Genomic DNA, 23,914 nt, shown 5'->3' on the forward strand with positions numbered 1-23,914 from the left:
CTCCTTGCAGGAATCTACTGCAGCTACACTCATTTTGTCACTGAAGGTTATTATGTTTTTACTCAATGAAACAGAGTTTGCAGAAAGGGTTTGAAGTGACAAAGGGATTCCATTGTGGGATGTTTCTTGTCCTAATTCCGGCTCTTTTAGTTCCTGCCAAAACTACACCATCATTTTCTTTTCTTTAGTTTGCTGAATTTTTCAATTGCATTCTGCTGCTTTATCGCATTCAAAATAAACTAGTGCAGGAATATCTGGCTCCTAACTTCTCCATCGCTATGAAAAAAGGAAAACGTTTTTTTTTCAGATTGGAAGATAAATGTTTGCCATCATGGCTGTCTGTGTAGAGAGTTGTCTTGTGTGATGGTTGACAGTTTGTAATTGTGAGGTAAACAGCCTGGAATCCCTCAGTGTGCAGTTTGGGAGATTGGCTGTCTGGATCAGATGTTAGTGTGTTCTCCACTCAGAGTGACACATGCGAAGGCTGAGGCTCTTATTTTAGATCTGTGAATTTGAACCTGTGTGTCATTGTGTCAGCGTTCCTTCAGCGAACAACAACAATCCTTCATTGATCTCAAATTGTGGCACGCATAAACACACGCTTGCAGGGAGCGGTGCACACATGCAAGAGACCTCCACTGGAGAGACTTCACCGGAGAGACTCCCCAAGAGAGACTCCACCGGAGAGACTCCACCGGAGAGACTCCCCAGGAGAGACTCCCCAGGAGAGACTCCACCGGAGAGACTCCACCGGAGAGACTTCACCGGAGAGACTCCCCAAGAGAGACTCCACCGGAGAGACTCTACCGGAGAGACTCCACCGGAGAGACTCCACCGGAGAGACTCTACCGGAGAGACTCTACCGGAGAGACTCCACCGGAGAGACTCCACCGGAGAGACTCTACCGGAGAGACTCCACCGGAGAGACTCCACCGAATAGACTCCCCAGGAGAGACTCCACCGGAGAGACTCCACCGGAGAGACTCTACCGGAGAGACTCTACCGGAGAGACTCCACCGGAGAGACTCCACCGGAGAGACTCTACCGGAGAGACTCCACCGGAGAGACTCCACCGAATAGACTCCCCAGGAGAGACTCTACCGGAGAGACTCCCCAGGTCGGGGATTGAAACCAGGACCTTCTTGCTGCGAGGCCACTTGCCATTGTCATTGTGCCATATGTCTGTAGTTCTGTGAATGAATGGGCGTATATGTGCTTTATGTGTGTGTTTTATGTGTTTATGTGTCATTATCATCATGTGTGTGTCAGCAGTGCTTCCGCCCACCAGAGTGATTGATGAGGTGTCATCTCTCCTTGGTTGTGCCTGATCCCTCATTCCTGACACACACAAGAATAAAGGATTTAAGGATGGAAGGATGGACAGACAGACATTTTAGAGAATCAGAACAGTCCCGAAGCCTGGTGTTGAGCCTGTCCCATCTCTACTCTCCCTTCCCCACTGTGGCTGAAGTCTTTTCTCCTCTCTCCAGAGTCCAGAGCCTGCACCACTCCTCTCAGAGCTCTGTCTGGCTAGTATCTAACACTGCAATAATGAACTTCCTCCTTGGGAAGTAATCCAAGTTAAATGTGTGCATCCCTGATAACACTTTCTAATCAAAATGGCTGCCCTCTCGCAGAACCAAGGGGGGCAAAAATCCTTCTTGAGTGTTTATTACGAAACACAGCATGGGTCTGAGGTAATTTAGAGGCAATTTATTTATCTTTTTCAAATTTTGTAGGACTACTTGGCTTAATGCCTTTCTCTTTGCAAGCTGAAAGATGATCGATTTCATGTTGATGAGAGATATCATCTAGGGGACTGGATTTCATCATCTTGTAGCTCATGCTCCAGACCACAGGCGAAAAATATAATTCTGACAATCTTCCTCTCGACATTGAGCTGCAGTGTGGGATCTACATCAATTGGCTACTGAAGCTGACCAACCAGTGAGCAGCCCTGAGCGCTGGAATGCCGCCTATAGAGGTCATGGTTTAATTATCTTACACGCACTCAGGATCAAAGTCTAAGTCCAGCAGAGTCTCATGCTTTTAACCCTGACTCCCCTCCATCTCTCCATCCATCCCTCCTCCCTTTCTTTCATCTTGCCAAATCTCTTTCCACGGTATCCATCGCTTCATCCATTCAATTAAATCAATCTGTTTTCATTCCGCCATCTCTCCTTACATCATCCCATCCCACTTTTAACCTTTCATCCATCCATTTTTGTTCATCTCTCCACACATCCATCCCCTCCTTCATCTCTCCCTCCAACTGTCTCCCCCCCTCTCTCCCTCTCTCCCTTCTTCTCCCCGCATCACCTCTTGGCTCAGAAGGATTACTCATGCGGTTCACACAGCGCAAACTCGGTGGAAGGCTGTGATTGTTCCCACTTTGCTGAATCATCTCTTTTCACTGGAAAGAAAAGAAAAACAAATATGCCAGCAATTCAGCTTAAGTGTCCCCCCCCCTCCCACCCACTACCAGAAGTCAAGTGAGAGGGAAAGGAGGAAGGGGGGTGGGGCGGGGGGGAACGGAGACATTCGGGCGATTACCCAATGGCCTCCTCGATGGCCCGGGACAACAGTGCTGAGAAATGCATTGTGGGCAGCGTGCGAAGGAGTCAATCTGTTGTTGGGCTGACACTGAGGAATAATGATGCCGGCTCCAATAGGCTCGGCCTCACACTCAATATGCTGGTACTGCTACTCTGACTGTGTGATTAATACAGACCATACACACAGTTATGCCTGTCATGCCTGCATCAGCACACCCAGCTGACCAGAGGGAAACAGGGAGCTTTGCTCCGCATTTCAAAAGAATCTCTTTTGTCGTTGTTTACTGCAATTGGGCCATGTACAGTGGTATGAACAAGTGTTTGGTATGTTTTTGAAGGTGTGCTGTAATTGGCTGAGAGCATACACATGTGGGTCTGGGACTGCCACTGGGAAAACAGTGGCTATTTCAGAGGCAACAAAGACACCGAGCTAGGAGGAACATCCTTCAACATATTCCCCTGTGATGAATACTGTACTGCATCAATGAGGGAGAGGAGGACAAAATGGGATGAGAGAGGACAGATAATGGAGGAGAATGAGAGAGAGGAACACATAAGGGGCTGGGGCTGGGCAGAGGGGCGAGATGGGGGCGGGAGTAGTTATTTTAGGGAGATGCCATTTCAATTAGGAACACAGGGATTGGCGTTGACTAATGAGAAACCTGGGTTCACTTCCTGGGCATGCTGTCCTGATCCCAATTAGAGAGGAAGAGTAGACTGGGATTGGCTGGCCGGGTACAGAGAGACACAGAGAGATACTGACTGGCATAGCCAAAGTACCCAGGGTAGTGTGTGCAGCATGTAGGTATTAGAGAGAGTGTCTGTCTTTCAGCTTGTCTGCTGGTCTGTGAGTTTGTGCGCTCTACTGATAAGAGACCGTTCTCTCTGCGGGGGACTCTTATGGCTGAAATATTGGACAGGCACTAGCACACACTCAGAAGACTCAGGGTTAGACTAGGCACACACACAAACAGCCATGCACAAACATGCATACATACACAACCATAGGCTCATGTTGGTTGGACTAGCACATACACACACACACACAAATTTCCCTCAAATAATCAATTAGGGGCCAGCTTCAATCCTTCTGCCAACCGACAGACAGGCCTGGGAGAGCATGGCTTTTAAGACGCTCATTTGCTCACCAGTGATGGATGGCTGGTCTCTGGACAAGCCTCATTCCCCAGCTAGGTGCATTCACCCCCCCCCCCACACACACACACACACACACACACATCCACTCCCTGATCCGGCCGAGGAGGGGTGAAAATATGGCATTGGATTTTTTTTGACGGGGAGGTATTGATTTCAGACTGAGACGAATGTCCATTCGCAATAGCGAAGCAATAGGCTTTGATGTGAGCAGTTTCATAATGCTAATAGCCAACAGCTGTGCGGCGGAGGAGGACTGGGTGTGGAAGGGAGCCAACGTCCACAGGCCTGACCCAGGGTGACTTCTGGGTGATGTAGTGTAAACATGCAGTCAGGCATCATGTCTCATGTGCCTCATGGAGGACGGGCGTAGGTATCGGTTTTCTGATCATGCAGAGCAGGAGCCAGATCGATGGTATAAACATGAGCTTCTGTGTCTTGTTTAGCCCGTCAGATGTGGCGCTTAGTGAGGGCCTGTGGAAAGGTGTGACATGACTAGGATTTAGAACGTTCTGGTCAGTTCATATAGCCTCACTGTTTAGCCATTCATCCATCTCGCTCTTTCTCTCATGTACCTGTGAGTACGTGCCTGTGTGGATGAGTGTGTGTGCGCAGATGTGTGTGTGCGTGTGAGACACATGGTCGTCTTCTAATATCTCCGGTGAGCGGCGAGCCTCACTGACACACAATCCAACAGAGGCCCTCACAAACACTATTATCTCAGTCATCTCTTTGATTCTCTCACTCACTCACTCACTCACTCACTCACTCACTCACACACACACACACACACACACACACACACACACACACACACACACTTTCTCTGCCTCATGTTATCCATAAGGCATTAACTATTGAGAGACATGTCCCTACTGGTGTATGTGTGTGTGTGTGTACTAAAGAGTGGCATGCTGTCATTCACACATTATGATTCCATTCCCAAAGGTGTTTTCACCGCTGAAAAAAGGCCTGCTGAGGTTAACACGCACATAAAAGCTCCAGCACATACTTAGTAACACAGTCTCCCACACAAACACACCCACACACACACACACACTCACACTCACACACACTCACATATGCATACACATACCCAACCAAGAGATATAATCACATGGTCTTGCCCTTGCAGTGGTCACCTTGGGCGAATTGTTGCAGTGGAATGTGAGAGATGAAGGGGTAGGGTGGGGGAGAAGGAGGAAGAGGGGATTGGACAGTGACAGAAAAAGACATAGAGGGGAAAGGAGAGGAATAAAGAGGAAAAGTAAGGTGTGCTCTGGGCTAGATAGGAGGATGAGGACTATAGAGTTATGAGAGAATATAGACTTATCATATCATTCTACTCCAGCAATCACTCTTTTCACATTTCACAAAGTACATTATTTTCAACCTTCAGAATAAATATGAATCAGAAGGTACGCAAGGAAACTGTACTCTTTTAATAAGTACCACTTTGTTATCGTGCTTTTGACTCGTTCCCTGCTTCTCTTTAACCGTTCTGCATGATTTTGAGCATGTTTCAAATAGGACCAAATAGCAATGCTCCTTGTCGGCTCAGCATTATGTTGAGTTAGCATTGTGACCTCACTGTCAGCCCCAGTTCCGGCCAATGAGACGCAGGGCACTCAACTCTTCATCCAATCAAGTGCCTCTATAACTCAATTTGATGAGGCAACAAAAAACAGGTGACAAGTCTGTCATTGACGTACACTGCGCTGCCATCCATTCATCTCCTCATGCTGTTAGCCAGTCACTTCTCCATAGGTCATACTAGCCTTTGTCCCTTCTCAAAGGACCTATATTGTATTGAGGATGGATCTATATGGAGTGTGTTTGAGAGGAGTGTACTGCATTGTTGTGAGTGTGTGTGTGTGTGTGTGTGTGTGTGTGTGTTTATGTGTGTGGTGGAGTGAGAGTGGGGTAAGGCACAACCAAGGAGAGATGACACCTCATCAATCACTATGGTGGGCGGCAGCAGTAGTGGCATCATACACATGAGGATGATGACACACACACACACACACACACACACACACACACACACACACACACACACACACACACACACTCACAGTCAGTTGTGAGTGTGTGTTGAATCTCATGCTGCCTGAAGCCAGTGGCATTTTGATAACTCTAGTTAGTTTTACACGACAAGTTCATTCAGACGCCCTTTAATCATTTCTGTGAGTACTGATGTTTTGGATAAATCCTGAATAAAAAATGCAGAACACATGCATAATGAAGCTCCTGGATGCACACTGTGACAACATCGCTGTGTGTAGTTTAATTTTCTAGCAGTATAAATAATACTTAGACTGTGTAATGACCTTAGGCGGATCTTGCTTTTTATTTGTCTGTACTGTAGTAGCCTTGTTTGTCTGTGGTGGAACTAGCTGGGATATATCACTCTTCCTGTAGCGTATACACTAGTGCGTATGCAGATGTGGGGCAACCCAGTATGGTGCCCTGCTCTCAAGATTCAGTAGAGCTGTGGAAGAACTTCCTAGAAGTGAGTATAGCAACCTTCTTTCTTCTTTTTCCTCCCTAAAAACCGCCCCTTATGTCCCCCGGTCTCTTCTGTCCTCATTTTCTCTCTTCTCTCTGCTCGTACCCCCGCTCCCACACACACCCCGGAGAATTTGCTCACTACACTCACACACGCTTGTGACAGATCAGAATATCCACAGAGTTCATTATTTTTGCACCAGGAGAGAGAGGGAGAGGGAGGGAGAGAGAGAGAGAGAGAGGTGATGGTGCAGCTGAATGAGGAGATCCTGGGGAAGACGAGATCTGACACTTCTGCTTCAAACTTCTTTGGTTCATCTCCGGGTCAACCCCGAGGCAACGCCACCTGCTCTGGCTGGGAGAGATAGAGGAAGAGAGAAGGGAGAGATGGAGGAAGAGAGAAGGGAGGGTGGGGGATAGGGGAGGAAGATCGAGAGAGCAATGGAGAGAGCGGAAAGTAAGAGGGAGAGAATGAGGTGGACAAAGAAAGAGAGAGGGGTAAAGACGGAGAAGTATGGAGTGATAGACGATGAAAAGATGATGAGGGAAGGAGGCTAAAGGAAAGATGGCATCAATCCAAGCCTGGATTTTCAGGACTCATCCAAGAGTCTGGAAGATGGCTAACACTCTCTCATAAAGGAAACATCCGTGGCATATAACCAGGATTTGGAGGAAATGACCTCACAGGCTAAATATTCTTACTGGAAGTTGGCTGAATGACTTCCTGGACTGTAGTGTGACTCACAGCACACATTAGCCTAGCGAGTTAGCCCATTAGGTCCCCAGGAAGGAGTCTGCCACACAACTTCAACCCTTCCCTCAGCCAGACAGTCTACCCTTCACCTCAATCAGCGGCCTGGAGACAGGCCTGATAACCTCACACCGATAAGCCTCACACTCAATTCATGGCTGTTATTTGTTGATCTGCTATTGCACTGCAGAGAAGAGTTAAGGCATTGTCAAGTCTGCTCTGACAGCCTAGTAATGTCTGAACATGACATCTGACTTCGGATCAGCTGCCTAAACTTTGCTCATATCTTGACCAACATCTAGCAGAACCATTACAGCCGGCTCTGGACCAGGTCACAAGGCCAGAAAGTTGCTGGAAGTTTGAAAGTGTGCCTTCCATGAGGGAGATTAAAACAGTATTGATTATGGAAATGGATGACTGTATTGTGACACCATGGTGAATACAGAAGAGAATAATGCTAATTCAGCTCTTTAAAACTGATAGTCTAATGATAGGTTATTTGCCTTTTCTTGGCAAAGGAAGGCTCAGATAGAAATTCAACTAGCCGGTCTGGGGTCTCTTGCTTTCTAGTTTGTTTTCCTTCATTAGTTTCTCTCTCTCTCTCTCTCTCTCTCTCTCTCTCTCTCTCTCTCTCGATATCTCTCGATATCTCTCGATATCTCTCGATATCTCTTCATCTCTCTCACCATCTCTCTGACTCTGTCTTTTTTTTCCATCACACTCGTACAGTAGCCTACTGTACTCCTCAGTCAACACAACACAGTGCTATCCATCCGTCACACACACTTCACAAACACACACAGAAGTTCCTCCTGTATTTCTTTCTGTCTTTCTTTAAAGTCTCAAGTTTCAGGAGAACATATTTGAGTTCTGCCTGAATACAGTCGTGTTAATATTCAGTAGAAGAAGCAAACGACTTGTCAAACTCATCTGAGTGGTGATGCTCTCTATCTTATAACAGGAACTCGTAACAGGACAAGATAGGATACCTCATAAAGTTAACACTGCCATGCATGTGAGGCTCTACAGTCCTGTTAAATGCTGTGGACCCTACACAGTCCCAGAGTCCAGCAGGCAGTAGTAAACAGTTCCATGAATACAGAATGAGAGGGGGATGAATTATTGACTAAATAGTAAAGGGCAAGCTAATGAAATAACTCAGGGCCCATTTAAACGACACACAGACCCCCGCTAAGACTTTCTCACCTTTACCATGTTTAATTCATTTATTCATATATAAATACACACACACAAAAACAGACACGCACACACAAACACGCACACCTACACACACATACAAACATGCACATTTGCACACACATACACATATGCAGGTTCTTCGTTCGTTGCTGGAATATTAGATCTGTGGTGGTGTATTGGGGACATTCCCCGAGGGGTGCTGTGACCCCAAGACAGAGGTGAAGGTGGGGCAAGGACACTGATCGGCAGTGGAGCCCTGTGGAGCCCTGTACGAGCATGCATGGGTGTGTTTATGTTTGTGCTATTGTTTGTGTGTGCCCGCGTGTATCTGTGTACACCTGTGCGTGGGTGTGTGTGGGGGTGGGGGTGGGGCGTGCGTGGGTGTGTACGTGCGTGAGGCAGTGCGACGGCGGTAGCAACTGTACCCTGCTCCGTGCTGCTATCTCCGTGTGATGTCATCCTGGAACCCCGCGCTGCTGTGACACCGGAGGGACGTTTATTATGCCTAGTTAAGGGAGAGGGAAGTTAATCTGCCAGAGCAGCGGGCGTGACCGGCGCTCTGTCTGTCCTTGGGTGTGTGTGTGTGTGTGTGTGTGTTTTAGCCCATCTCATTTACTCCAATGACCTATCACACACACTGTAGCTATAAGCCAGCTGGACGGCTCATCTCAGCTCATTAAGGCCATATCTGTCTCGGACACGCAACTTAACGACTTTCTTAGCCTCACCACAACATGCCATTCTCTCTACTGTACTCTAGTCAAAATGTCCGCCCTGTTTTTTCTGTGCTGGATGAGTTGGCAAAAGGTCTCCCTGGTTTGAAGGTAGTTAATCTGTGTTTGTATGTGCGTTCGTGTGAAAACGATTGTTTCCGTGAGTAAAAAGGGCATTTGGGTGTGTGCATTTGTCACACTGTATATAAACTGGACTGAATATGTATGGGGGGGATTGTTCATCTGATGAATATACTAAAGCTAATGATGCATGTGAAAAGCAATCAGAGCGGCAGGAGCTGATGAGTAAGGGAGATGAGTATAAATACCAGAGGAGGCCCCACCACTGGGCTGGGTGCTCCACATACTCACTGCTCCACACAATTCCCCTTTACTCCTGTAGTACTAACCCGGTATTTTTCACGATAGATTCTTGGTGATGCTGCTTCGCGGGTGAATGATTGTTGTAAGGTGTGTGTGTGTTTGTGTGCGCGCATGTGTGTTGCTATGTTTGTGTGTGTGCACATGGTGGGTATTTGAGCGTGAGTTTATGGGTGTGTGTTTGTGTCGGAGATCATTGAAAGTCGTGTTAGAGCTAGCACTAGCACTGTAAATCCTTGTTGATAGCGGGGCTTGAATAATTTACTCAGTGACTATGAGCCCGAACCCTTCCAGTATTTTCTAACCTGCATCTGCACCTTTAGAGTTTGTCCATCTCCGTCTCCACTGTTCACACTGAGGAAATCAGATAGAACAGTCAGTATATCTTAGACAATTGACACATTATTTTCAAGGCTGTAATTCTAAATAAGTTTTTTTTTTTACAGTAAAGTATAGTCTGACAGTATAACCATACATAAAAAAAAAGGAAATGTATGGATTAATCCAGAGACTTCCTGTGTGGTTTGCAGACTTGTATACATCTACTGTCTGACCTTTAGTTGTATCTCTTTAATCTTACTGTTTAATCATCATCATCATCACCACCATGACCATCATTATCATCGCCAGCATCAAGATCATTGTCATTATTGTGTTGTTTCACAAATTAATGTGCACAGACACACGTAGTGGAGTCAGGCTTTCTTTGGGTTTGATTGATGTCGAGAAACAAGGAGTGACATGCTCCCAGATTGAAATGTCGTCCGTCGTGTTAATTCAGAGGACTGGCGTGAGAGAATAGGAGAGAGCGTTTTTCTCTCTGCCCCACCCCAACCTCCCCCCTCCTGTTTTATTATCCCCTTTTAATTTTTCATTTGTTATAGCATCTCCAATGATTCCGCCTCGCCGTTCTTTTTTTTTTACATTCCATCTCTATCAGATGCACTCGCTCACACTCTCTCTCTCTCTCCCCCTCCCCCTCCCGCTCCCGCTCCCCCTTCCCTCCCTCGCTCTCTCCCTCTCTCCCGCTCCCACTCTCTCCGTCAGCGAGATGAAACAGGAGCTGGCGGAGGAAGGCAGCAGATGCTCCATCCTCGCCAGGCAGCACCGCTTCAACGAGCACTGCTGCATCCGCTGCTGCGCCCCCTTCACCTTCCTGCTCAACCCCAAGCGGCCCTGCCTCGACTGCTGCTTCAACATCTGCAAGACCTGCCGCACCTACAGCAAGAGGGAGCGCGCCTGGCTCTGCTCCGCCTGCCAGAAGACCCGGTGAGTGCCCACCCCCGGCTCGCTCCCAGACGCACGCCAGACGCCGTCCCCTGGAGAGAGGGACCAGGGACAGGGAGAGGTGGGGACGGGAGGAGAGGGAGAGAGGAGTGTGGATGGAGGAGGGGGGGTGGAGGGGGCATAAAGAGAGATGATGAAAGAGAGGAATGGGGTTAGACGAGGGTGGTAAGAGACTGAGACAGGAATGAAGGAAAGGGAGGATGGGGCTGTAACTGCCGCTACTCCTGCCAGGACTGCTGAGAGTGAGTTACAGGTATTTAGAGACGAGAGAGAGAGGGAGAGAGAGAGGGAGAGGGAGAGGGAGAGGGAGAGGGAGGAAAGAGAGGACTCCGCTGAAGAGAGAGAGCGAGAGAGAAAATGGGATGCCTGTAGAGTGCTGCGAGGGTTGACAGGTTGTTTTAGGGTATGAGGGGAGGAGGAGAGGAGGAGAAGGGAAAGGTGTTTCATATTTGCAGCTGCTGCGAGTGTGTGTGTCTACCATTAAACATCAAACCGCACGGACTCGCACGCACGCACACACACACATAAACACACAGGTGCCGAGTCTGAAACAGTGAAAATAGTATGCCGTGCTGTGTGATTGTAGAATTTCTAACAAGGTTGTATTGAACCATGTTGTGTATGAGTTGAGTGGGGCTTTAGTGAGTTAGCTGGTTTAGGAGTTATTTAACTGTCAGACCTGGAGCTCCATTCGTACCGTGTGATCTGGGTGGCGTGATGGTCACGGTGTGTCTCTGCACATTCCCGTATGTACTGTACAGTCCATGAGTGTAGCGGTAGGTGTGTGTGCGTGTGTGTGTGTGAGGGACTCGTGGGTGTATCTGAGGAAACGCCTGTGGTGTCTGGGAGCTGGTCACGTCTGAACCACCTGCGGCCGCGGCCGCGACACAGCGCCACGCTCCCTCTCACCACACCGTCTGTGCCTCAACTGTCAGTGTGTGTGTGTGTGTGTGTGTGTAAAGAGAGAGAAAAAACCTCAATGCAGAGAAATGCAGACTTGTGTGTGCGTGCATATCTGTGTGTGCGTAAGACAGTTTGGAGGTGTTGATTTTGAAGATTAGGGAGCATGACAATGTGTAGAAAAGGCACGACGTAACCGCTCTACCCAAGTCTCTCGCTGTCTCTCTCACGTTCTCTCCTTTTCAGTTCTTACTCTGTCTTTTTTCCTGTCTGTCTGACTGTGATTGATTCTGCTGCATGGTATTGAGTTAGACCCTCAGCCTAAACTCTCGCTTCACTAGAGGAGGGGGGGGGTGGGGGTGGAGGAGAAGCTAGAGATCTATCGATCTGGTTAAAGAATCTCTCACCCTCTATCCCCTCTCTCCTTCCAACCACCCCCCTCACTCCTTCCCACCCTTTCTATCTTTCTGCGCTCTCCCTCTCTCATCTCTGACACTACCCCAAGGCAGGGGAGTGCTAGCCCGCTAACGCTGCGCCAGCTAGTCCATCTCCAGCGATGTCATGTTCTCATTAAGACAGGTAGAAAGCCTGTCCAGATATTAGCAACCACCAGGCTCATTAAACACAGCACCTTTCATCAACGTGTTGAAAGAGCTGTCAAAGATTACATAGACGGTGGTCCGTCTAACAATTTCCTGAATGCTGAGAATTCTGTTGTGGAGCAGAATTGTAGCAACATTGCCAGTAAGTTGCTGCAACATTGTGTGTCAGCTGGAGAGTAAATCTACCTGGTTATGTCGCATAACCTGTTTTCTGGAATACCCCCCAGATCTCTAATTCCGTTCCTTTGATCTTTGTGGGTGTTTGTGTGTGGTTGTGTCAGAGGTGTGTGTTTGGATGGTACAGTTGGAAGGGCCACATGGTCTGGTTAACGCGTACAGGCTGTGCATTTACGTACGCCCACATTAATTCCGAATGCTACTGAGTGACATCACCACCGGCGACCACACACTCACACACACACACACACACACACCCATGCTAGCTTGCACACACATGCTGGCACACACACATGTCTGTGTACACTCAGACTTGCGCACACACAAACACACTCAAAAGCACATGCACACACACACACACACACACACACATTTAAGCACCACATACTACACACCATATAAGTCATGAACATGTAATGACAATGAATCATTTTGAGTTTACTGCTAATTCATTCTGACTAACGCCATATGGTAATAAGACTGTTGCCTACGGTTACACAGTCACACAGAGAGGGGGCACTACACGACTGATTGGTCCAGCCCAGTGGTTCTAGGTAGTGCCGGGTCCGTGTAGAGCAGAGGATCTGTTCTAGGACTAGGTAGGCCAGGTGGAGGACAAGATGAGGGTTATGTGTGCAGAGAGGAGATGGTGACGATACTGGCTTGTTCCCCTGTGTGTTTACTCTGCTATGGCAGGAATGTCACACCACCTACCTGCTAGACTGAGAACACACACACACCTCAGACACATAGACACGCTCACTACTGCCACATAGACCCACACACACACACACCACAGGCACATAGCCGCATCAACACACACACACACGTATACACACACTCACCACAGACACAAACTGTCCCTACCAGTCCTGGGTAAACAGGCATGTTGAGCGTGACCGGGAAAGGTCTGGTTGTATTAGTCACTTAGGCCTCTGGAGTGAGTCTGTGTGTGTGTCCACACACGCACACACACACACACACACACACACACACACACACAAACACACACAGACAGTTCAGGTAGAGAAATAGTAAGTAAGTTGTTCATGACATCTACAGGGCTTCTCGTCTGCTATTGAAACTGTTTCCAGATCGGGTACATATACACACACAAAAACACACACACACGCTCAAAAACACACGCACACACGCACACACACACATACCTAGACTTTTACTAGGTTTCTCAGGGAGAGTGTCAGTGGGAAGCGAGTGTGGGGACAGAGATGATGCTGAGCCACCCTGCCTCCCAGCTGGCTTGGACCAGCACACACTCGGCTGAATTAATATGAAATCCTCTTTTCATCTTCCTCTCAAGTTGCCCTGCTCGCCACTTCCATCTGGGAAATGAAAGTCCCTGTTCTCCACAGTTACATTTGCACCACATTTCAAATTTTGACCACTCTGATTTATGTTTTATACCCTAGCAATACCCCCCACCCCCCCCCCACACACACACACGCACCTCACACAGCAAAAAGGACACGCCGCAGTTACAAAATCAAACCGAACCAAACTCCTGTGGCAGTGTTGACCATAAAGGGGTCCACCTCTGGCCAGTCAGAGCTCTATTTCAAGCTGATGGGCGTCAGGGGAGGGGGCCTGTACGGTCTCGGCCTGGAGCCCATCACCTGCTCCTCCTATGGGCCAGCTAGCTGGAGACACTGATTGGTTTGGGGAATGAACAAACGTAACCCAAACCCTCCGCCCCCGACCGGTCCAGTCCCCCACCCCCCTGGGAATATCCTGGGATGCTTTCTTAGACATGCCCACTTTTTAAATAGCACCAATCAGCCCCTGTCACCAATTGTCACCTCCCCCTGTTGGGATGTAAACCGCTGTTGGAGATTGTGCCCTTAGACAATGATGAGGAGTTTTTATGAATGGGACTATTTATAGGGATGACCCAAGGGTGACGTTAAGCGCTGGTGACATACGTCACGGCGCTGTGTCTCCAGCACTCGGGTGTTTTGGGAACGGAGATTGTGTGCACATAGACACACTAACATAGCCTGGGTGCCAGCCGAACTTAGCCCCGCCCACAAACAAATTTGGTCGGGAAGTTGGGTCTGGGGTCGCTCGGTTGGGGAAAAACTATGTCCGAACAAGAGCTGTTCGGACCAATCAAATTGTCAGGGCGGGCTTTATACGATGATGGACAGATGATCAACAGTAATGTGATCAACCGCGTCACCAAAGAGCGCTTGGGTTAAATTCGTTTTCAACGAACAACATGCTACGTTGCTCTAATTGGTTGTAGGTCTATCCAATTGAGCGAAGAGGCATTTTTTTCGGGTTCGATTGAAACACGCCCCATACTCACAGCCCAACGGAGCGGTATCAGACTCATATTCTGACTAGAATTATGAGTATGACAACGTCAGCTAACACTAACATGGAGGTACCGTATTTTTGTATTTTATTTACAAAGTCATTTTTTTTTAATAATACTTGGTTACACTGCTATGGTGTATCATTAGCAGATGGAGTTTTGTCAGCAGGTAAGGACTCGTATTAACTGTTGTGGATGGCCGTGAAACCGTGAAATAACTCAAGGAAAAGAAGTGGAGAGGAGGAAGAAGAGGAAAGATGAAGAAAGAAGGAGATATCTTTATCCTCCATCTTCAGCTTGGCGGTATTTTCAGAGAAGGAGAAGGAGAGCCAGCAGTGTCAGACTCGGGGTGTGTCTCTGTGTGCTGACTGCTCGCTGAATGTCAGGATGTCTCCGGTCTGGAATGCTTCCTCTTGAACAGCGCGTCTCCATTTTCACAAAGACAGTCTGTTCTTATCCTGCTGCAGTCTGTCTGTGTCTCATCACCTGATGGATCTGGACTTATGTAGCCTACTTGAATGTATTACTGAATGTTAGACATATTCATATTTCATTAAATGTGTTGTCTTCCTGACACATGGATGAGATTGTATGCTACATACAGGCAAAGGCTTATAGGTAGTGGTTTGTGTGTACACTTGGCCTGTTCATCTTCCCTCTTCTCTCTACATCCCTTTTTATGTGTGCCTCTATGACTATGACTGTTTCTCTTTAATGCTCATTTGCTCTAGCTCTCACTTTTTATTTTCTGCCCCCTTCTCTCACTCTCACTGTTTCACCTTCTCTGCTCTCGTCTTGACAACCTCTGCTCCATGTATGCTCTGTGGCAGACACTCATATACACACACTCGCAACTCCAGCAGGTATAATAAGTACAGGTGATCGTGTCTGTGGGCTGTGTAGCTCTCTGTGGAACGGAGAAGGCAACAGTATGGTTCTCGCTTGATGAGGGTACATTTAAAAGCCCTGCTCCCCTAAAACGAAAGCATAGACCCAATTAAAGATCTCATTCCTTTTGGCAAATAGTATTTGTGCAAGAGCATCCTCAGTCTTAATTACTGCTGAGCACCCCAGCCCATAGGCTAGATCAGCGTGAGCTTAAGGACACTTATGTACTGTGTGTGTAATGTGTGGTTATCTGTGTGTGGTTATATCTGTGTGGTTGTATGCATATGGTTATGTATGGACATTAGTTTGTGTGTGCATGTGTTGTGTGTTGGTCTGTGTGCGGTTCTTTGTGTGTGTGTGTGGAATGTTAGCGGGTGTGTCTGGTAGCCCTCTGTCATGTTGCGGATCTCTGAGTCATTGTTGTGGGTTAGCATGCCGTGGTGTCTCTGCTGTCATTGTGTCTGTCTCCCCAGTGTCTGTGTCTGTGGTGAGACTGAGCCAGTGACGCCCCTGACACACGCCCATGTGACCTCAGCGCCAGTCAAGAAGCCACGCATGCAGCAGAAAATGTTGCTGCTCTCTCCTAGTACAGTACCCCCGGCTGCCATTGAGTTTCCCCAGTTACATTAGTTCTGCTTTGTGACTTGAAACTGGAACTGAATACCATGCCCCAGAACTCCATTGCTCGTCATGCAGGCTTCCAAGCCTTCTGGCGCACAATTGGAAATTGTATGATTCTGAAATTGGATTGTTGGTCAGATATGATCTATCACAAGGCAACATAAGCATCAGAAATCTCTACCTGGCCATTTTTCATTTCCTGTGATAGACTGGATGCAGTCTGCCTGACGGTGATGCGAGAGATGTGATTGGCTGCTCTTCCTACTTCTCTTTGTCTCGGTTTGTGTCTTCTTTCTGTCTCTCTGTCTCTTTCTCTCTGTCTCTTTCTCTCTGTCTCTTTCTGTCTCTCTCTCTCTCTCTTTCTCTCTGTCTCTTTCTCTCTGTCTCTTTCTCTCTGTCTCTTTCTCTCTGTCTGTCTCTCTCTCTTTCTCTCTGTCTCTTTCTCTCTTCCTTCTCTTTTTCCTTTCTCTCCGGCTCTCCTCCCCCGGGTTAGGGTTAGGGTCTGACTCTCAGCCACAGTGTGCTCTCCAGTGCAGAAATGAAATGAGATATTGACACCTCAGCGTTCATATTCACCATGTGTTCCCTCCCTCCCCCAAGAGCCCCCTTTGAAGAGAGAGAAAAAGATAGAGGGAGGGAGGGAGGGATTTAGGAGGGGGAGGATTGAGCGTCTTCCTATGCAAACATTTCCATAATTGCACAAATCCCTTTCCCTCATCTCCACAGTGCAGTACAGGACGGGAATACGAGTATTAGTATTTGGGCTTCAGCATGTTTGTGTGGATGAATAGTGTGTGTTTGTGTGTGTGCGTGCAGAAAGAACATTCTAGTTATCAGGGCTGGCCAAATAATTTGGGTTCTTACAAAATAATTTACTTTGTGTCGCTAATCAAACACACCCATTCATTAACACAAACACATACAATAACCTGCATGCACATCATGAACTCATTGACCGGTTTTCCTGGAAAGTGTGGCATTGTGCATGAATAACAATTAGCCGATATGCTAATGTTGCTATCCCACTGTTGGTGTTCTGCTCTGAGTACTGAGGCGTTTTAATTGATGTGTTTTCCTTTTCTCTTTTCCCCCTCTCTCTTTCTCTCTCATCTTTCGTTCTTTCTCATTATCTCTGACTCTCTTCTCCTCCCTCTCTCTTTGCTCCTTGCACTCTTTCTCCCTTTTAATCTCTCCCTGACTCACTCACAAAGTCTCCCTCCCTTGCTACCTTTCTTCCTCCTTATTTATTCCCTCCCTCCCTCAGGCATATAAATGATTCTGCAGGGCTCCCAGTTTGTGTCTCCTCTCCCGAGTCTTCAGAGCCCCTCCTCATGCTCATGCAGCCCAGCTATCTGCTCCTCGTCCATCGTTTGATAGTGATTTAATACCTGGGTGCTCAGCTTGTGTTATCATATTTGTTGAGGACCGTCTGAAGTGGTTAAGACTGCCAGGCAGGGATGCTGAGAGCTCAGACATCTCCTCTGGGTTTCACAAATGCTCAGATCATTTCTAAGTCCTGCTTGGTGACTTTACAGAGATGGGTGGATGAGGGAGACCGTGTCGGTAAGGTAGAGAGGATGTAGACACACCGAGTGAGGTGGTGACCTGGTGCATGAACCTTGGCAGTATTGGATTGTACTGTACTGATGAGAGGATCTGTTGGATGCCTCAGGGTGGAGCTGTGTGGACCTTCTGATAGGCTTGCCAGATTACACACACACGTACATGCAACACACACGCGCACCACACACACATGCGCAAAAACACATACACACTCAAAATACGAAGCCACATCCAAACACATACGTACAAACTCATACAAATAAACACACACCCATAGGTTTATACAAACGCACACTCACTCACTCGCACACACTCACTCACTCGCACACACTCACTCACTCGCACACACTCACTCGCACACACTCACTTGCTCTCTGAAAAAGATAAAAACCAACACACATGCTACTGGCATCATTGATCTACCAGGCAGATACACTGGCAAAACAGCTATCCCTCCCTTTTTCTGTGTCCTTGTCCGTGTGTGTGTGTGTACTCCTGTATCAATCTTCTGCTTTCGGTATATAAATATATATCTTCTGCTGAGGCCAGGATCAGAGTGTTTGATATAGTGCTCTCATCAGCAGTATAGCCCACAGCCCTGGCCTTGCCACCGAGCTGACTGACAGATGGACTGACGGACTCGAACAGCATAGATCAGTCCGCCTCGACCCTACTCATTGGCCAAATTTCGTTGTGTTTGTGTGCGCGCGAGTGTGTCCGTGTAGTAGCCTGTAAAGGTAGGCTGCCAGCCTGTATGTATGGATCCATGAATTTTGAATGAGGTCTCTTTTTCCTCCTGCCCCCCTGCCAGCTTGTGGATGTGAGGAGGTCTCATCTCGTAAGGGCCTCTCACTGCACCAGACAAACGGCCACAGGAGTCGCATTGCTCACACCACCGTACCTTCGCCTCGCCACAGACGCAAAGAACATCTCTGCGGTTTTTAAACCTCAAGCTCCCATTTTGGTGTTCGCGAATGAGGCAGGGTCCCTGGAAACTGTGTACGGCTTCAGTCCACTCATACGACTAATTCATTTCTGTGCAATTTCAGCCTCAACAAGTCACATATCAACCCCCAACCCTGGGGTGTTACTATTGAAAATCCCAACGTAGCTTGTTAGTTCTCTGTGCCGAATATATCAACTGATACAGTACCACCTCCATACCCCTGTACTGTGTGGTTTTCTGTTACTTTGTGTTTGTGTCTAGTCTTGGCACCCTCCGTGTTGATACTATATTGGTAAACAATAGGCATCCAGAGAGACTGCCTGCTTGTCTGGCTGCCTGTCTGGCTGCCTGTCTGGAGGACTGCCTGGAGGACTGCCTGGGTGACTGCCTGCTGTGTAAAACGCCCTCAGACTGACGCCTGCGCACACACAAATGCAATCCCGTATTCCTGGTTTTGGGTCTCTAATGTCACTGTGACAGTTGTGTTTTGGTGGCGCCTCTTTTAAAAATCCACTAGACTTCCAGTAGCTGCATTCATCTCCCTCACAGCTGCACATGTTTATGCATCATCCGCTCGAGTCCACCTGCTCGTCAGGGTCAGCCAGGGAGCACAGGTCTCCCCTGGTCTGTCGGACCCTTCCCCCTCCTCCCTCCCCCAAACCCCTCCAACCATCAGCCCCCTCCTCTCTGGAGTGAGTGTGGAGTGGGGGTGAGGTGATGGTGAGAATGGACTCCTCCCAGGTGCGATCAACTCCGATCTTGGTGTCCTGTCGCCTGTCACAGGGTTGCTCTGCCGCCTGCTGTGGTCTCGCAGCGTCGACTGCTCAGCAATAAAAAGTGTTTTGACTGTATTGAAGCGAGCGGCTAGCAGAGGGCCCGTGGCTGTGAGGGACGCCCTCACTCTCAGCTGGATGATTGTCGTTAAAGGCGGCCCGCGGTGAGGCCGGCCGTTATTCATGCTGATTTGCTCTCCAGTCCAATCTCATCTCCTATTGAGCTTTCTCTCGTTCGGAGGGAATCACCTTGACGTGTAGAGGTTGAAGAGAACGATCAGGGAGGTTTACACTGGCACGTCTGTCCAACCATGTTCCTGAAGTGCTTGAGCCTGTAGATGTTTAGCTCCAGTCCTAAATTAGCATTCTTAAAATTAGCTGGTAGACAAGCAGAGTGGGATGAGCTAAAAGCAGGGTTGAAGAGGAAGCCTGCAGGAAGGCAGCTCCCCAGGAATAGGGATGGAGAGCCCTGCACTGCACCAGCTCTCCCCGGGGTACTCAGGGCTCCATATCAGCCTCCTGGCATGAATAATAGAGGACTTTTGCTGCTGGGTAGCCTGGGACGACTCTGGAGTGTGCTGCTGGGTAGCCTGGGACGACTCTGGACTGTGCTGCTGGGTAGCCTGGGACGACTCTGGAGTGTGCTGCTGGGTAGCCTGGGACGACTCTGGACTGTGCTGCTGGGTAGCCTGGGACGACTCTGGACTGTGCTGCTGGGTAGCCTGGGACGACTCTGGACTGTGCTGCCGGGTAGCCTGGGACGACTCTGGAGTGTGTGGAGGAGGACCATGGATGACTGTGTCAGTTGTGGTGGTGGGGGGTGGGGGGGGGGGTCATAACACATCAAAGCGATGTGAACCCCCACCCCCCCCTCCCACACACGCACACTCATGTGCATTTTCTCACCCTCCTTTCTCTCGTGTTATCTTACACAGACATGCACACTCTAATTTTTTGGCTTGAGTGAGCTGTTAGAGCAATGTTTACTGACAGGCTCTGTCCAGCAGGTAATGCTTGGATGCCATCTAAATGTAGAGCAGAACCAATCTACTAGTCTCACTCGTTATACTCTGGCATCCTACACAAAGAATCCTCACATAATCTCACTTCACTGTGATCCCCCCCCCCCCCTCTACATCCTAATTTAGCCCAGCTCATGTTAATCTGTCATGGCCTCTAATTAGATTAAACCTGATGTTTGCTGCTGGAATACTGGAGTTTGTCAGGTTTGCATGTCATACCATGTGCCGGAGACTGAATTGTCCTTGAGAGTTCCTTGCCACGTGTTTGCTAGTAACACTGTTAGAATTAGCATGATGTTAGCTCATAGCAAGATATTAGCTGTTCATTCTGTGCTACCGTTTAGCATGGTGTTAGCTATTGACGAGATCTTGTCTTTTAGCAATGTGTTAGCTGTTAGTCTGTAGCAAAGAAACGAAGGTGGGTCTGAGAAGGATATTTCTGTATTTGCTTGCCTGGCTGTTACAGTCTGTGGCCAATCCTCCATCTGTCTCTGGCTGTGCCATGGAGCCACTGGCACAGAAACCCTTCTACATGCACTGATAATTGTAGAGAGAGAGAGAGACAGAGAGATTGATGCCTGGGGTAGTGGGGTAGACTGGTAGAGGAATCGGTAGAGCTGTATATGACAGGCTATGGAGAAGTTGACTAATGTACACCGTATGCTATGTGGGATGTATAGGATAATCTGCTGGTTCTCTATGCAAAGATTCTCCAGTTCTGTGGACAGAGAGAGAAGGAGAGAGAGATGGAGGGATGAGGGAGAGAGTGTGTCATTGATGGTCCTGGTCTATCTGGCTGACTACTGAGCCGATGGGGCGAAATCTTACTCAGGACTGGCTCATGCACACATACACACAGACACACACACACACACACACACAAACTGTTAGCCAGTTGCTGCGTGTCTGACTTGTCAGGACAGCTAGTTCAAGATACTCATTGGCTTGAATTAAGTTTCATAAAAATGAAAACTTCGCCTAATTTATACCTCCTCAGGTTGCAGATACTCCCTTATTCATAAACTGCAGATGCCCAAGACAGTATTTTAGCCAGAGATATTACAATATGTGGTCACTTGCCAGCACCTTTTTTAATGCTATTCTGTCATCCTTTAAAATATTTAGACTAAGGGAGATAGCCGTAAGGAGGGAGAGAGAAAGAAGTGAAAGGGAGGGAGAAAGATCCAGAGTCCTGTGATTGCCTCTACATAGTGTTGGCCTATTTAATATAATGCCTTTCAATGCAAACCCTTTGCACTAGTCTAAGCCCGCATTGTGTCAAAATAGCCACTGTCTTTTTCATGCACCCATAAAACTGACTCAAAGTTGAGAGTTGTCTAACTGTTTAACTATCAGGTCCACAGACCGACCAATATGACCAATCAGAGAACAGTTGTTTCTGACATCGTACACATCTGCATTATCTTTGTCTGGCTCTGAAATGACGAGCGTTATTGTTCACCACACCCAATCCCTGTGTGTTTGCAAATGATGTCTTCCATGGAAAGTTTGTCAAGAGAGGATGTATAGTTAGTGTTATTTGTCTCTTTGGTCTTGTCTACAACCTAAAGGGACCCTTACCCCTTGACACCCACTAGGTTCTTGTTTGAGAGAAGGGACATTCATGGATTTCTTAATTGGTGGTTCTGCAGTGAAATGGCAGCATTTATGATCCTGTTTTGGGAGTGTACTGCCTCATATGAAACGCACTCAAGTGACTAGAAGATGTGGCCTCGGGGGTGACAAGCGTGGAGGAATTATTGTGATGGGCTGATGTGCACACACACACACACACACACACACATGTGCACGCATGCACACACCCACGCACGTATCCTCGCTCAGACACACATGCACACACACACATACACACACAAACACATTTTCCAATTCTTTGTTACTCACGTCCGCTGGGGGAGTATTAAACTGTCTTAAGCTTCGACCACAGAACCCCACTGTGTCCCGTGGGGCAAGGCCATTCTGTGTGTTTATAGAGAAGCTCATGATGCTGGCCCCGGAATACATACTGCTTTATTTACAGTGAGGAGAAAGGGAGTGAGCAGGGTTCAGAGCTGTGCTATCATCTCCAGTGTTCTTTGTGTGTCTGTGCGTGCATGCATGTGTGTTTTGTCTCCAATGTGAGAGGATTTAGGGGGTGAAATCCAGCACTCAGACTCAGATACTGACACAATGTTAATCCTCATAATGTTATGTTACATGATACATTGTACTGTTACTGTTAACTGCTAACGCCTTGAACTGCAACCAGAAAACAGGAGATAATGGAGCTGTTTTGTTATTCTGGACATGACGTGTGAGGTTTGTTTTTCCATGTTCAGCGTTAGAACAGCAAATTAACAAGTTTACTTTTAAAATATGGCCATCCAGCTACAATACATGAGGTCACAGATACACTCTAATGCTCTTTGACCCAGAAGAAAAGGGGACACACAGGAAGTGTTTTGTGTGGGTTTCCCATAATACTCTGAAGTGTCAGGACTCGAATTCTACTTTCCGGTGCCGAGTTTCTAGTCCTTTGGTCTCTCTCTCCCTCTTTCCCTCTCCCTCTCCCTCTCCCCCTCTCTCTCTCGTCTCTCTCTCATTTTAGAGATGTGGATGAGACAGGGATGTCAGCTCTCCCTCAGTCAAACAGCCTGTCAGACAAGCTGATAGTCTGAATGCGACCTTCAGTTCAGTGCTTCCAACATTGTTACCCCACTTTAAAATATTCCTTTTGTCAACCTCTTTTTTGGGGGGAAGCCAGGCTTATCAAGTGAAGGAGTAGTAGAGAAGGGTTTGTTCCTGACAGAGCAAGGTGCGGGCCCAGAGCACTTGAAGGAAATGTAGCCAAAGATGAAAGATTGCAGGTCAGCGTCTCTCTCTCTCTCTCTCTCTCTCTCTCTCTCTCTCTCTCTCTCTCTCTCTCTCTCTCTCTCTCTCTCTCTCTCTCTCTCTCTCTCTCTCCTCTCTCTCTCTCTCCTTTTCTCTCTCTTACTGTCCTCCCCTTTACTTCTCCTTATCTCACTCTCTTCCTCTTTCTCTTTACCTCTTCCCCCATCTCTCTCTCTCTCTCTCTCTCTCCCTCCTATTGAAGATCGATCCGCATGGATTAACACAGGCTGAGGATGAAGCGTGACTTCTAAAAATAGGGACGGGGAACTAATGCCCCATGCATCTGGGGTGTGATGTGTCCCCATGACCGCCTCCCCTCTCTCTCCCTCTTCCCCTTTTCTCTACACACCCAATCTCAGAAACATATTATCCAATCTTTTCTTTTTCTTTTCTTCACATGCTACTTTCTGCTCTCTCTCTCTCTCTCTCTCTCTCTCTCTCTCTCTCTCTCTCTTCTCCTCTCTCTCTCTCTTGCTCTCTCTCTCTCTCTCTCTCTCTCTCTCTGTCCTTTGCTCTCTCTCTCTCTCTCTTTCTCTCTCTCTCTCTCTCTCTCTCTCTCTCTCTCTCTCTCTCTCTCTCTCTCTCTCTCTCTCTCTCTCTCTCTCTCTCTCTCTCTCTCAAACACACACAAACACTCCCGGTCTC

At 47.9% G+C, this 23,914-nt stretch overlaps 1 protein-coding gene across 1 annotated transcript in view; it reads left to right on the forward strand.

The window, feature by feature from the left end:
* The window catches only part of myripb (myosin VIIA and Rab interacting protein b), a 62,321-nt gene that overhangs the window by 17,983 nt on the left and 20,424 nt on the right, over positions 1-23,914 (forward strand). The window contains 1 exon segment of the mRNA XM_067252075.1: positions 10,311-10,532. Within this exon segment, the coding sequence (XP_067108176.1) occupies positions 10,311-10,532 (222 nt within the window).

The sequence above is a fragment of the Osmerus mordax genome, chromosome 15 (assembly GCF_038355195.1).
Source record: "Osmerus mordax isolate fOsmMor3 chromosome 15, fOsmMor3.pri, whole genome shotgun sequence".
In the NCBI taxonomy this organism is placed as follows: Eukaryota; Metazoa; Chordata; class Actinopteri; order Osmeriformes; family Osmeridae; genus Osmerus; species Osmerus mordax.